Consider the following 15,987-nt stretch of genomic DNA (forward strand, 5'->3'; position numbering starts at 1 on the left):
ATTACGGCGGTCTCTTTCTTCCTAATTTGACATCGCTGGTTGAATTTGAAATGCAGTGGGATGAGAGACCATATGGTGGGAGGAGCTGTTCAAACGAGGGAAGTTTGGCCCCGCTGAACATGGCAGGGGACTCAGAGCTGGATGGTAGCTTGGATATCATCATGGCAGAGAACGGCAGACTTCTTTTTTTTTTCTTTTTTTTTACCACATCCCGTTACGACTCATTACTAGAGCGGGAAGACGTTTTGTATTTCAAACTTATGAAGTACTACAGCCAAGATGTGGACTGAAATCACTAAAAGTACAATGTTGAAATTTACTGTTAGGTCAGTCATGCTTGTTTGTGTGCGGTAAAAATGTGTAAAAATGAATAAATCTATAGATATTTAAGGGTCATGTAAACAGTAAAAAAAAAAAATAGAAAGAAGCCAGGTTACACTGTACATATAAATGTAGCCGAAGACACTCTTTTAAATTACTTATCCATTAAAAGGGTCATTAAATTCAATACCTGATACTGAAGATGTTTGAAGGGTCAGCTGTAAGTAGCCTCAGAATAATCAAATCTGAAGCTCCTCATGACTTACACACACATCTGTTGTCATCTAGCAGCACACGCTCTCCGCGGCAGGTACAATTGACCCTCCCATACGGGGTCAGGAGACAAAGGTCACCGCAGCCTCCGTTCATGTGTCGGCATGGAGACAGCTCACCTTCAATAGCAGTCAAACAGAAGTGATTAGGCAGTCAGAAGTAGTCAAAGGAAAAAAATCAGCAGGGATACATTTTCTCTTGTTCAAAATATTTTTGGAGTTATCTTCTAAGGAAGTGTTGTAACTTACACTTCTGATTGGCACACTTTGCCTCACCCTTCCTCATCCATTAGCTTGATTCCAAATAAATGTTATCCTTTTTCATTTAAGTCATAACAATCTCATAGGAAGTTGGCACAGAGTTTGGATTCTCTGAATAAAGGAGTTGTTGCTTTTTGAGTCGAAGAGTCTGGCACCAAACCTGATCTTTTCTGTTAATCGGTGAGAAAGTTAATATAGTTGTCAGAGCTTTCCTTCTGTTTTCTGGAGGGCAGACATATTTTTTTTCTGTTCATTTGGCTGAGGTGCTGTGAGAAAAACACTTGGGTGAAGTGTCCCAGCATTATAATGGTAAGCATGCTGTTCTCCTAGAAAATGAGTGAGATGACCAAACTGCAGCCATACACCCTGAACGAAAACGTATGTGCCTGTCTAGCCCTGAGGGGAAAAAAAAGACGCTTAAAAACAAGACACATCAATTATCAAGTATCAAGTGCAAGTGTTCAGAGACCTGCAGGTCCATTGGAGACCCTCTGGTACAACCTCCTGCCTCCCAGCCATGAGTACTTTATGAGAAGAAAGCGTTCATCTTTTCTGCAGCTCAGGTTACTTACGTGTGATTGTGTTTATAAAAAAAATATTTAAATCCATCATTGCTGGTCACTGCACATCATACTGTAGACTAGCAGCTGGGCCCATGCACGTCACGGGATGTGATTATTTCCAGTAACAAAATTAACAGGGAAAAATGTGGCTCTTGGCATCTCAGTCCGACCAGTGGGATACACTTAAGCCCACATCCCTTTGTCCTACTTGGAGATTAAACTTTATACGACACTTAAGAGACTCCCTCTTCAACATAAGCTACTTTTTTTTTATTAATTACCACTGAGGCTTAGGTTTCTAGCCATTCTAAATAAGACCACTTTCATTTATCAACCAGGCAGTTTTTGTAAGTCAAAATAAGATGCCCTTTTAAAAATGTTGCTTTTAGTTGGTAACCGTCGTACTGATCTCTGTTTAGAATATCTCACTTTGAATTTTCTTAATTTGAATACAATATTTGAAATTTAAGTTTACTGTTAAAAATGTATTTTTCAACATTCACCTTGACTCATCTTAAACAATAACTATTTTTGTTCTGTAAACAAAATCACTGCATACAAGCATATCTCACAAAGCACACAAATAATCGTTATAGATCAAATTAATACATTCATTAAAATGTTTGTTTCATCTAAAATATAATCTAATGCAACATATTATTTTCTTTTTTGATATTAAAATGTTGACATTGGACAGAATCAGTCTTCCTTTATCATTCCCAGAAATGTTGTACAAATTGAAAAAATGTCAAGCCAGTTGGGGATGAAACCATATCTGGGTCTCACAAAACATGAATACATACAGGGACATTCAAGCTGTGCAACACAGGCACCAATAAACACATTTTCATTTTACTACAGCAGAAAGTGCATGAACCTACATATTTATTTTGGTCTATAGTCCTAAGGTACACTAACATAATAAATATGCACATGTATAAACTCCTGCCCATAAGCACATATGAATACAAGCAGACACCTGCAAACATATAATACACAAATATTTGCATACACAGCTCTGCATACAGTGGCCATGGCATTTACAGTAGCTCATCTCTAGGTGTTAAAGTACTCACAGTTGTTGGTATCCTTGGCCACAGCGATAATTCCCATTGGTTGATGGGGTATATCTGCTCTAAGTACCTTGGTGTCACCACCTGTGTACTTATTTGATCGAAGCACAGCTCTGCGGGTCCAGTCTGACCAGTATATGAAATCTGCATAGATGGCAAGCCCGTAGAAGTTTCCGGGACCCGATTTAATTATGACCTAAAAATTGTAGAACAGAGCACTGCTGTTAGCTCCACAGCTATGGGATTTTTTTTTTCTTCTATTGGCTCGGATGCATAATAAAGCTCTAACACATGAGCTTTGTAGATCTGGTATTTATAGTTCCATCAACAAACCCCTCACAAACATATTTTCAAGATCTGTCTGGTAGAAAGTACTGACATTATTTTAAATACAACCCCCGGAATAAATGTGGAGAATAATAATTTCCACTCATTAATCAACAAATCACCCGAACGCCCACTTGACTGCTTAACCCAGATGTTGGGTGAGTAAATGACAGTGTCATTGGCAGGGAGGCAGGAATCCATCAGTTGCCTCCTTCCGGGACTCTCCAGGCTTGTGGGGGGGGATCAGGGACTCCAGCAGCTCTGTAGTCTCAGCCATTAGTGGGACAGGCTTGTAAGCGACATCACATTAGCCCTGTGCCATACTGGGATTAATAGGACAGGTGTTGATTAACGGAGCCCAGCGTGCGAAGGCAACAACTGGCCATCAGGCATGTGAGAGACAGAGCGAGGAAGAGAGGGAAATGCCAGATGGGGTGGGTTAGAACATATTGATAGGAAATTAGATTTGGGAGACATCCGGTTTACAGCCAGCAACGCATTTCTTTTGTGCTGAACTCGTGTTTTGCGTAAATGGGAAATTAGTTCATACTGTTTCATCAGTCTCTCCCTGTTTAACAGTATTCAAATATGATGCTTCGCTGTTTACTTCAATGAGCCTCGGTTTTAATGGCAAACGTGCCCAGAGAGAACACTGTTGACATTGAACACAAACGACACGAACCATCCACAGACATATTTGTGTTTATAGTCTCTCTCTTCATGGTAAAAAGGGCACATTTTCCAACCCGAACATGCCGGGATCTTCCCTTCCCAGCCCTTTGTAAAGTGCTGCCTTCAGTAATGACTGTGGTCTCCACTCTCCAAATGGCACAGAGGAAAGAGCCATGCAACAGCTCTTGTTCCTCTCACCAGCCGTCCTGTCATCATGTAATGGTACTGTTGCAGTGAAGAGGAGTAACTGAGCCCTCCACAATACTCCACTGCCATCAAAGTTTACATTCACATGACTCATTGCAGAACTGGTGCTTTACAATCTGCTTTATCATACTTGTTCTGGAGCATGAGCCTTGTCTGATTCCAAAATAAAATCCTGCAACCATTGGCAATATCTGCTGATTTAAACACATCAATGCCAAATTAAAATAAAACAATCAGAAGTCTTTAAAGAGACAACGAGGCTTAAGCTTTTATTTCCATACTAAGCTTCTTGTATACAATGTGTTGTCTTACGGTTTCTATGAGCACAGTTTGGTTAAGGGCTGAAGTTGACAGTCAGCTATCTCTGTTTAATTTACACATTTTAATTGGAAAGGAGCATCAGCACCCAGAGCAGCCTCACTGCAAAGCCTTCATTAGCAGGACGAGACTGCAGCAAGGGCAGGTGAGGACCCACAGGTGAAGGCTCTCTGAGCCTAGTGACCTAGCTCATCAAACATATGGGTAACTAATTGAGATGGGCCATGGTGCTGAGTTGCATAGGTCACGTCAAGCAAAAACTGAAATCCATAGCAACAAAAAAAAAAGGCTATCTTGTACTGTAATCCTCTGCGCACCTCGGACACAGCTGCTGTGCCCCAGTTGGGATGTTATACATTATGCATGAAACTTTTATGGACAAAATGTGAACTCCTCTCACTGAGTTTTATTTACTTTAGCAAGGAATGACTTTTGTGATTAAGGAAACCGTCTGTACCCTCAGAGACAAAATAAGAAAGAACTACGAGAGGTATTTCAAATCCCATCGCTATACACAGGATCCTGTTCCAGGAGTTCAATTGGAAAGGGAGATTAAATGGGAGATGAATTTTTTGTTTTAATTTCAGAGCAAAAGGACAATTTGACAATCTGTTCATGAATGTGCTTTATGCCAAATGCAGCTCTGCATTTTCATGGACTGGCATACCCAAGGCGCCCTTAGAAACAAGGTGGGATCAGACAGAATACAGTACAGGTGTATTAGAGGCTGTGGCAAGCAGAGCCAATTACATTCCTTGCTGTCATCACCTACTGTATAAATGTAGTCTCATCCTATCAAACACATGACAGTTTCTTTGAAAGTCAAGTTTTTCTCAGAGCATTTTTTTTCTCGTCTTAGATTACAAATATTAATACAGTAGCTCAAACATACATGATGTCTGTTATCAGTAGAATTCACTTGGGTTCATGTTTTCCATGCACAACAGTGCACAATTTAATTTGTCTATATAAGATTTATGACCTTGTGCAGTTAAATATCACTGTAATGCCATTAAAAAATATATATTTCCATGTAAATTTCACTGCTTTACGTGGAAAAATAATTGCTGGCAGTCTGGCAAAGAAATATCCTGTTAATGATCAACAAATAAATTAGGATTCCTAAAATCAAATTCTTATTTAAGGGAGCAAGCGCAAGCCTGAATGATCTCAATCACATCATGATGTTGATCACAGTTACTTATCACCTGTATCTTAATTCAAACTGTGGCGAGACTCTTTAAAAAGAAGAGTGAGCGCACAGCTGTGGTCCCCGGTTACCTAATGTGTTGTATTTAAAATTGGATGGACATTGGGAGAGAACTGGCAGGAATGGATGGTCCTGAGGCGGTTATTAGTGAGAGAGAAGTTGTGACTGATCTATGATTTTTCATTAATCTGTGTGAACTGTTTCCAGTCTCTGAATTTACAGAACAAACAGTGCAATAATTAAACAAAATGAAAAGATTGATTTGCCTTAGGGATGGAGGTTCTTGTGGTTACTTTCCAGGAGTGTTGTGTTTGGTGAATGAAATCTATACAAAGGTTCTGCCATGCTTAATTGCTCTAAGGAAAGTGTGAAACAACTCCTGTTAGAGACTGTGTATGGAGCTGATACCTGCTTCCTTCAGGTGGATATAAAGAGGCTCACCAAGCTGCAGGGAAATAAAAGTTTGCTGGTGCACCAATGAGTCAATCTCAGCGATTCAATTTCAAATGGTGTGATACAAAAATGTGAAAACTTTGATTAGTGAAAGTGTTAATTATTTTGGATTGTGATACAAATAATAATGGGGGTATGAAAAAAAACATACAAAAATATTTGAATACCAAACAAAAACAGCTATTTCTTAAAACGTGCAACCGCAATCAATATATTTTACTTGGAGTCCATTATTTTCATACTCACATATCTGCTGGAACCATCGTAGTCACATCTCTCAATCTTGCCAAGACTCCCATCTGAAAAGTAGAGCTTCTCTGCTTGGTGGTCAATAGTCAGTCCGTTGGGTGTCAAGATGTCAGAACTGATGACAATCCTCATGTTCTTGCCAGCTAAGGTGGACCTCATGATGCTGGGCCTCTGCTCATTCCAGTTGGTCCAAAACATCAGGCTAAAAATGGGTATTGGACAGCCAAAAAAAAACATTAAAATATGAGTCATCAGAGTGCAGTGTTTTGTTTCACAATTTTGCAACAGCGAGTGCCTTCAGCTTAATGGGAAGGTGTCATCAGAGACTCTCTAAAAATGAAGCACTAATTCACCTCAGCAGTTCAAAAAATGCACACCACCTTAGCAAGAACAAAACAAATGTCTCATCGAAAATTGTATTTGGATCTGAAGTAATGGCTTTCTGTAAGAGATGCTGTGCAAACATGTGATTCAAGGAATTATCTGCCATGCAGGCAGAAGACACACTAGTGAACAGGAAAAATGTTCTTCACTGAATTAAATTGCTAGAGGTTTATGCAGTCATGTCAGTCCATTATCAACATCGTCCCTTACTGTACTTCCCAAGACCTCATCTGCTTCCTATTTCTGCCCTGAAGAAGCTCATCACTCATCAAGTGCAGCTCTGTTTCAATTAGATAAAACAGATTAGCATCACAGTTTGTGAGATAGAGGTCATTTATGCATATTCTTCTGTGTGGAGACATCTAATAATATTAAACACATACTAGCATATCATATAATCCCATATATATATGTATATATATATATATATATATATATATATATATATATATATATAGGGATTTGCAAGAGGGATTGTGCACATTTTAAATCCACAGCTATGCAGACTAATCGCTGAAATAAAGAGCTAGGTATGTTTTCAAATTGTATAAAAATGTTTTTCAAGCCCTGAGCTCTCAGTTCATACTGTAATGAAGTAATGGAAGTCCACTCCACTGCGATAATAAAGATTCGGGTCAGAAGTCACAACCAGGGGCTACTAATTAATTACTTGAGTTTGAATTCTAATTATCAGACAGTGATTCTGGAGTGGGATGGATATGGAGCCAAACTGCCAACCAAGGGTAGTCTGAGGTCAAGAAATTAATTTAGTTAGTATAACAGGAGGAGCAAGATACTTACTCTTTTAAGACCGGTCACAGTAAAAAAAAAATGTATTCATGAAAGTACAAGCTGTGAATGCAGTCTGAGCTAGATGTAATGGGAATACTAATGTGTTACTTTTTGAACATATTAAGACGTATTTTCCTGAAGCCTTTGTTTTAACTGACACACAAATGAAACTTGAAACTGTGAAGGGATGCAGCTCACACCAGTAACATCTAAAGTGCAAAAAACCCTCAACCAAACAGTCTACAGCATGAGGCAACAATTTCTTGCCAATGAATGCATCCAAGCTACAAATTAATCCAAATGATTGCTGAAAAACAACAATTACTAAATCACATGATTCATAATTGTGTCCCGTGGTGCAAAAAAATCCATTAGAATAATTAAATATACGGTAGTTTAAGTTCTACGTATGGGATTTAGAGGTTAAAAGGATACATATATACATGTAATGGAGAGGAATTTTACATTATTTGTTCAAACTGCCATACCTGATTCATAATGAAAAGGGAGTAGTATTAAATTATCAGTTAAAATAAGGTCAAAAAGCAGGGTCAGCACACATTTCAAAGCCTTAGTTTGTTTTCCTGTCCACAGATCCAGAAGGAGACTATTTCATATTCGTCACGGTGAGCAGTAGACAATCTGTGGATTTGTGAGCTCTACCATGGGCATATCTTGGCAGCATATCAACAATATAGTCCATGAATAGATTTATAGACAGGTACAAGGATCTTAAAATTTGTCCTCCAACTAATAGGGGGCCAGTCTATGTATTTTAAAACAGCAGTAATGGGGTCCAGTTAAAACTCTGGCAACAATCTACTGTATTAAGTGCAATTTATTTATAGACTTTCTGGGAAACCCTGAAAGCAATGCATTTACTTGTCAAGCATAATGGAGGAAAAGCATGGCCAAGCTTCTATGTATCTTAGAGAGACAAATAAAATAACTTTAACAATATTTTGTCTTTAAATACCTCAGATTGTTTATGCTGTTTCATGTTGTTATTTGCACTTTTTCTCTAATTCAATTTGTCATGAACAACAATGATGAGGACCAAAAACCACGTAGAGTATGGCGTCATCAGCATAACAAGAAAAGATGAGCTGGTTGTATATCAAACTGTAAATAAAAAACATGTTGTGCATCACAGTATCAAAGGCTGAGTTTATGTCTAGACATTTTGGGATTAACTAAGCGATATAAATATTTAAAGAAAGTGTGTAAGAAAGAGTTTTTTGAGATGAACAAGAGCTACTGACTTTTGGCACTCATCCAGTGCCAGGACGTGCGGGTGGTCTTCCTCCGATAGAGTGACCACAGCCTGCCTGCTAAAGGCGCCGACTCGTGTCTGGTCCACAGCTTGTCTCGTGATGGTAGACGTAGTGGAGCTGGTCCAGTACAAGGTGTCCCAGGCGCGGTGGTAAGCCAGACCCTCCACTGAACCCACATCTAAAAGAACAGACACATCAGACCGCTGGTCACGTTCCAACCAATTACCCTAATTCAGACACAAAAATGCAGAGGAGCCTGAAGGACACTTAGAAACTGCTCCTGATAAGAACTTAATGTGGAAAATACAACTCTCTTGTTAGTCTATGTCACAAGTGAGTAAATAACCAACTGAAACTTGAGTAAAATGCTAAATAAGAAAAACAAGTTCTCTCTTTTACATATTTAGGGCTTAGATTCATGAAGTTTGTTGATATTATGCTATAACTGTGTAATTACATTTTTTTTAGCTGCCACTGTCGCTGTCATCTGAGGCCACCAAACGCCAAAGTAGTCTGTCGTGTAGATTTACGTAAAAATATTGACTTTGCATGTAACAGATGGCAGTCTCCAATTGTGTTAGAGTTGGGATTGTGTTTCCTTCGTGATTGACAGGGAAATAACTTCATGCCTCACTACACTGGACAGACAGCTATTTGTTGATGCCACAGTCACTCAGGAACTGAATATGTTTTCATCGCAAACCAATTTCCTAAACACAGAATATGAAAAGGCCTTTGCACCCCCTCATGTTATTGCAGGAATATGACTGACAGCCAGGGAGCCTCTAGAGAGAGACAGTGATCACTGATAGAAAATCTGGCCAAATCATGTTTGATTATTCACTGTAGTTTCTTTTTTCTGTGGATTCATAAATTACTTATTGAATATGACTTTCACTGTTTCAATATTACACAAGCATCAGTCTGAAAAAGAAGGGTCAAAATAACTGCATTGTTGAGTTGGCGTGTACTCAAAAACAAACATGACTACTGCTCTCAATGCACTAGGAGAGGGTATTTGTGGATGTTTATGACCAGGACAAAAAACATCTCTTCATTATGTTGCTATAGAGGAAAAAAAAAAAGAAAAAAAGAAAGAAGAAATACTCCAGCAGAAAATTCTACAACAACATAGAATTTGATTCCTATTCCATATGCTCCTTCTGAGTGCAATACAAAGGGAATAGACCCACAAAACAGATGAAGGGAAATGTACCATTTCACTGGAGAGAAGAAAAAAGTTGAGTTTCTTCCCTGACACAGCCCGCCTACTAAAATTTAATAAAGCCATAAATAACTGTTTGTCAACCAGATAGGAAATTGTCTAAGCGCTGGCTTTGGAAAGATTACCTGCTTGTTTTGTATGAATTTGTTTGTATCTATCTCATTTGTGTGTAAATATATTAGTTTATTGTATGATACAACCAGTGATTGATTGTCTTTCATTAGAGAGCTCATTTAGTAAAGCAAAAGAGTCAGATTCCTCTCGTCTAGATTCAGATTGAAACTACTAACATCGGTAACATCAAAACAAACAAAATAAAAGGGTTAAAACTCAAACGCAAATTTAACAATATTTTTGTATTCACATATCACGTTTCCAACATTTGGCATTTCGCACATTTGATCTTTCCTGATCTCTGTTTTGTAAGCATTTTGTGAGCATTTTTGCACACATTTTAATCTGTCTTTGTAGTTTCTAATTTGTCTAAATGGTGAACATGTGGCCAATGTTGGCTGTAACCCCACATCTAAAAACCCATAAAACATACTCTAGAATACTTAAGACTCTACCTGAGTCAGCCGACCACTAATTAATAGTTTGCAATAAAAGCCGTCTGGCAGCTTGGAGTTTCTCACAAATTGTTGGCCAGGAAAGGGAGTAATTAATGGGGGGGACACAGAGTTTAATTAGGGAAATATGGATGATTAACATCTTCACCTTTCCTCAATGACGGGATTCAGGCAATAACTTTTAGAAGAAAATAGAAGGCAGTCTTGATTTTATGTACAGTGCCGGGTTATATACTGGAGAGAGGTGTATAGTCCATCAAATGAGTGTGGACCAGATGGATGTGCTGCTTTCAATCAACAGCAGCTAATCTAATTGAAAACATGGACAGTCACACTATCTTTTCACAGTTGGCTGCAATGTAGCTGCATGCAAACAATCTGCTGCCCATCTCAAAAGAATTAGGCATCGACACGTATTATGTATTCAAACATTTAAATTTCACTCAAATTCATTCCTTGCACCACCTACATTTTGCATTTCGTAAGTGCTAAGGTGTGAAGGACACAGATCCTGACAGATGGTTCTTGATAACGCTTTTTCATTTGTCAAAAATAAATAAATAAGCTGAAAGTTCTCTCAGCAGGAGTGAGGAAGGAGTGTTGGGGGATGGGTGAGAGTGGATCAGTAACACTCTGCCAGTCTCCCGGTGTGAGATGGGGGTGGGAAGGTGCTGAGCTCTGCTCCCAGTGGAAACTTCACAGAATGGCAGAGGATGCTAGCCGTGCAGAACAGAGACTTTTGCTGTTCATCTGACTCCAGTCATGCTTGTCAAGATGGGACTAGCTGAGCTTTGGTGAGTAATAGAGAAGGATTGGTCCTCATACAATCTGTGGCAGTCAGTGAGCAGGAAGCTTTCAAACATGGGTATTATATCACAATGATTTAGAATTAAATGGTCTTTTAAAAGGAGAAAAAGGAGACAAAAAAATGAAGGAAGGAAGAAGAAATGTCACTGTTGATAGTAACTAAGGTAGATGCTATAAACAATGTGGGAATATTGTATTCTAAGGTTACCCCTTAATTGAAACTAAAATTTTAAAAAAAATAACACCTTACTAATCCTCTACCACATTGTGCCAACCCACAAAGGAGTACCATGATGCAGGACATGTTTAGCCCTTGAAATTGACATAGTAAGTGAATACATATGTATATTAGTGCATATTTGCAGTAGGGGAACTTTGGATTCCCGCAGTGGGTTTTATTACGTAACAAAATTCAAAAATGTAGAAGAAAATATGAAATGCACTTACTTTCTGCTATGATAGATCTTTCTGTCCAGTCATCATTAATCATCTGTATATTTCCGAAATGGACGTCACTGAAAAAGATGCGGTTGGTCCCTCCTGTCTTCTGACTATAGTCAAAGGCCAGCGCTACAACATTCTTGAAAAAAGCAGGATTCTCCAAAGGCTGCACAGGTGAGTTGAGGTCGCTTTCATCTGAAAGGTGAATGCTTTTCAGGATAGTCCTCTCAGAGAAGAGTAAATAACCTTCATAGCGCTGACAGGCAAAGCCGTCCTGTGCCAAGCGGCCGTGGGCGCAGGAACAGGTCCGGCGACCACTTCCCAGGTGAAAGCACAGCTGCTGGCAGCCTCCGTTACTCCGAGCGCACGGGTTGGTGCCTCCAAAACACAACACATGTTCAGTTACTGGTTTGCCTCAGTTTCTGTTTTGTGCAATCATGTTTAAATTACATTGACAAACACACAAGCCGTGGAGCTGTCACATATTTGGGAAAGGGTTTGTTAAAAGGCAAAATTTTCAAGTAGCATAACTGCAATAGCAAAAGTCACTATTGTAATGCATAGGACTGTAAAATTGAAATTGTTACCTTTTTCTCTGCCTCTGTTAAAGACCGTAACATCCTTCAAATTGACCCCAAGACCACTCCTCATTGTCATAGCCTCACTGGTGTCGGCCTTTAGGCCACGTCGGATGGAACCGTTGGAGTGGGCCCTGAATAACATCAGGAGAGACAGGGTAAAAAATAAGTGAGAGCATACTGTCTTCAGATGTTTCACCAAGGAAGGGTAATAATAAAGTTAGACGGACATCCTGCAATAAATAATTTCATTTGACAATACTCATGCAAGAGTCAAGGCTGCAAACATTCAGTCCTGATACATCTAAATATGTTGAAGAAAAAACACAATAAAACTATTTCCATTGTTGCCCTGATTGTAAACTGGAGAGGATAAAATGATTTATCTTAATGTCATGCATGACATGTTTAACGTGCAAAAACAAAGGAAAGACATATGTGACTGAATATTCAACCACCTTTTTTTTCCACCAGTCAAATTATTTCTCAGTCCATTGATCGGAGCAACAGGAAAAGCAGCAGAGTTTAACAAAAAATAACCAACTGACTTCATGAAAATTGAGTCAGTTGGTTATTATAAAGGCATTATAAAACCGTATTGTGTGCCTGACTTTTAGAAAAGGTTGGGGAATCCTTGCCATTGAATTTTGTCAGAAATATTTACAAAAACAGGTGGTGACTATCACTAAGAGGAATTGCTGTTCTTAATATTTTTTCACATGGGACCTCTGAAGGGATGGGTTATTGTTGGGTTACGGGCTTTGCAGACCAATGCATGTGCATGCATTGAAGAAAATAATAAATTACCTGTCAGACCAGTAGATGTAAGCCCCAAACACAGCCACTGAGAACAGGTCTACGTTGGCCACTGACAGTACAATCTCGCGGCTCTCACCTGTCTCAAGGTTGATCCTCTCGATCTTATCTGTGCGAGCGTCGCACCAATATAATGTATTTTCCTGGAAGGGAATTTCAAAATGCATATCATAAACCAAACCTCTTAGGATGGTAATATTTCAGGCACAAAAGAGTAAGAGGAAATAAGAAGTATAGAATACAGTGGCATGGAGGATGAAGTTTATGCATCTGTGTGCAGCTTTACCTCATAGTCTATTGAAATCCCATTGGGCCACATGATTCCCGAGTTAACCAAGGTGACCTGGTCTGAACCGTCCAGGCGGGAGCGGCCAATGCAGGGGTTCTGGCCCCACTCAGTCCAGAAGAGATACCTGTCCAGCAATATAACACCCAAATGCAGTGTGAACTTCGTATGATTGATTTAGTTGGCCTATGTTCCATTTTACAGAAAATAAATTATAAAAGTGTGACAAAGCTTTCTCATGAGGCAAGATATTTTATAGTTAAACAATAAACAATCTTCAATGGCACAAACAGTAAATAAACCCTGAGCAGTTGAAGACTGCTGCTTTGTTGTGGTGCGTTATGGTGCTGGCAGCAGCCATTAGAAGATGGTAGACTGTTGCTATAATGGGATGAAAATGGTCAGCGGCCATTCTCAAACAGGCTGCGGCATTCAAATGATGACTGATTAGTATTATGGTGAGCAATGTGGGCCAAGAAAACATCCCCCACGTCATTTCACCACCAACAGACTGGACTGTTGCCACAAGGCAGGTTGGGTCCAAGGATTCCTGCTGTTGACACAGACTTGTGAGCCGACCATCTGCGTGCCACAGCAGTTTACATTCATCAGAAAAAGACTAAGGTTTCCAGTCTTCAGGTTTCCAGTTTTGGTGAGCCTGTGCCCACTGCAGCGCCAGCTTTCTGGTTTTGGCTGATGGGGAATCAGACTGGGTCTCCTGCTGTTGTAGCCCATCTGCCTCAAGGTGTTGTTTGTCATACATCCTGAGATGCTTTTCCACTCTCAATAGTTGTAAAGAATAGTTATCTGGGTTACTGCAGCCTTTCTATCAGCTCCACCCATTATTGGCTGGTTGGACAATCGCACAAATAAGAGAGAGTACAGGTGTTCCTAACACAGTGCTTGGTGAGTTTATATGTGATAAACCTATATTCGTCAACAGGGCAACCGCCTGGTTTGTTTTTTGTTTCACAAAAAGTGTATTGGCTTGCTATGCATCATTACACTTTAAAGAGTTCCAGCAGGCAAATGTATTAAACATGTCTTCTCTTTACATTAAATGCCAAAACTAAGGGATACAACTGATTTCAGTAAACAGTGCATTGAAATAGTGAAAACAAACCATTAAAGCACAAAGAAAGGCATTCCTTACCCCTTTTGTGGATGCACAGCAATAGCCCTCGGCTGATCAAGTCCTTCCGATATGACCACGGAGCGGTATGCACCATTCAGACGGGATATTTCTATTAGATTGAAACCATGGTCTGTCCAGTACAGGTTGCCTGGGTAGACAGAAGCAATTGTAAGATGTGTAAATACAGCAGAAGTTTATTGATTCACAAGGGGCAGAAGATACTCAAGAAGTTGACATCATGAATGTACACATAACTGTACACTACAAACAGTTTTGTACATATGTTTGTCCTGTGAATGTTTTTACAGCATGATACCCAACTTTGTCTCCGAGGCTTAATGTTTATTGGCAAGTCGGATCAAAACAAAGACCTCGACTCAATGCCACAACAAGAGGCATTGCACCTAGAGTGACACTATTTAGCAATCAATACCAGCTTGACAGCCTGTTGTAATAACTCCAGGCCCTGTGGAGTCATAATACTAACCAGCGATCCAGTCAACGGCGATGCCTTCCACCCGACTGATGCCAGTAGTGATGATATCTTCCCTCCAGGTCTGATCACGTTTGGCACGGGATATTCTGTTCAGCCCCATGTCTGTCCAGTACACAGTGTCATTTCCTGCAAAATACACAATACAGCTAATGACGAGAGAAAATGTGATGATGAATGCAGCTGCCACAAAAGTATTTATGCCCTCAAACAAAGCAGCCCGTGAAACCACATTTTACAGTCCATTTCGCCAGATGTTGTGTGGCACTATAAAAAAAAATATGGTGAAAATACCCACAGCTCTTTGTTGACAAAGTGCCTGGACAGGAGAGGCGATCGTTGGTCAAATTTTACAGGGCTGTATATTACTTCATGCAAAACATGGTGTTGGTAAAACTCTTATGGACCCTTCATGATTTTACAGCCCACTCAAATCAGTATATAAAATAGTAAGCAATTTTTTTACAGTGTAGTCTTCAAGTGCATCTTCTTGTATGACTGTCAGTTTTACTCTATAGAGGTTGTTAAGAGGTTAGATGGTATTGTATCTATAATTGCAATTCCCCCTTCCCGCTACCTTCACACTCTGTTAACATATAGATGACATATGACATAATACAGCTGCAGGGCTTTCATGCGTTCTTCTCTGGCAACCTGGCTTCGATAATGACATGTAAATAATATGTGCCTGATGTCAGTTTCGGCTCTTAGTAATACATTCTCAGGTTCACTGAGCCAAAGTAATAAAGGTGAGGACAACTGACAATATTGTTCTGTACTTTGGGAATGTCCAATTTTGGATTTAGCTTATTTCCTCTTTTTCAAAAGTTCTGGTCACATTTTAGGATTGTTATTGACCTTTGAAGCCTCTGAGATTTCTTATTGGATAAAAAAAATATCTCTGGTTTTGTAATGAGTGACCCAAATTGCTCTTACACAGACAGTGCATCCGGAAAGTATTCACAGCGCTTCACTTTTTCCACATTGTTATTTTAAAGCCTTATTCCAAAATTGATTAAATTCATTGTTTTCCCTCAAAATTCTACACACAATACCCCATAATGACAGTGAAAAAAGTTTGTTTCAATTTTTTGCAAATCTATTAAAAATAAAGAACGAAAATATAACACGTACATAAGTATTCACAGCCTTTGTTCAATACTTTGTTGAAGCACCTTTGGCAGCAATTACAGCCTCAAGTATTTTTGAGTATGATGCTACAAGCTTGGCACACCTATTTTTGTCCAGTTTCTCCCATTCT

At 39.3% G+C, this 15,987-nt stretch overlaps 1 protein-coding gene across 7 annotated transcripts in view; it reads right to left on the reverse strand.

Moving 5' to 3' along the window:
* Positions 1–15,987, reverse strand: part of lrp1bb (low density lipoprotein receptor-related protein 1Bb) — a 257,657-nt gene that overhangs the window by 57,084 nt on the left and 184,586 nt on the right. For all 7 annotated transcript variants that reach the window (XM_069154744.1, XM_069154740.1, XM_069154738.1 and 4 more), the window contains 10 exons: positions 14,721–14,855; positions 14,252–14,381; positions 13,099–13,225; positions 12,804–12,955; positions 12,006–12,130; positions 11,425–11,796; positions 8,365–8,554; positions 5,924–6,128; positions 2,494–2,686; positions 588–713 (listed from right to left, as the gene is read on the reverse strand). In XM_069154744.1, coding sequence (XP_069010845.1) covers positions 588–713; positions 2,494–2,686; positions 5,924–6,128; positions 8,365–8,554; positions 11,425–11,796; positions 12,006–12,130; positions 12,804–12,955; positions 13,099–13,225; positions 14,252–14,381; positions 14,721–14,855 — 1,755 coding nt within the window. The remainder of the gene's footprint in view (positions 1–587; positions 714–2,493; positions 2,687–5,923; positions 6,129–8,364; positions 8,555–11,424; positions 11,797–12,005; positions 12,131–12,803; positions 12,956–13,098; positions 13,226–14,251; positions 14,382–14,720; positions 14,856–15,987) is intronic.

The sequence above is a fragment of the Embiotoca jacksoni genome, unplaced genomic scaffold, assembly GCF_022577435.1.
Source record: "Embiotoca jacksoni isolate LCO1_2020_lvr unplaced genomic scaffold, fEmbJac1.0.p SCAF_2, whole genome shotgun sequence".
In the NCBI taxonomy this organism is placed as follows: domain Eukaryota; kingdom Metazoa; phylum Chordata; class Actinopteri; family Embiotocidae; genus Embiotoca; species Embiotoca jacksoni.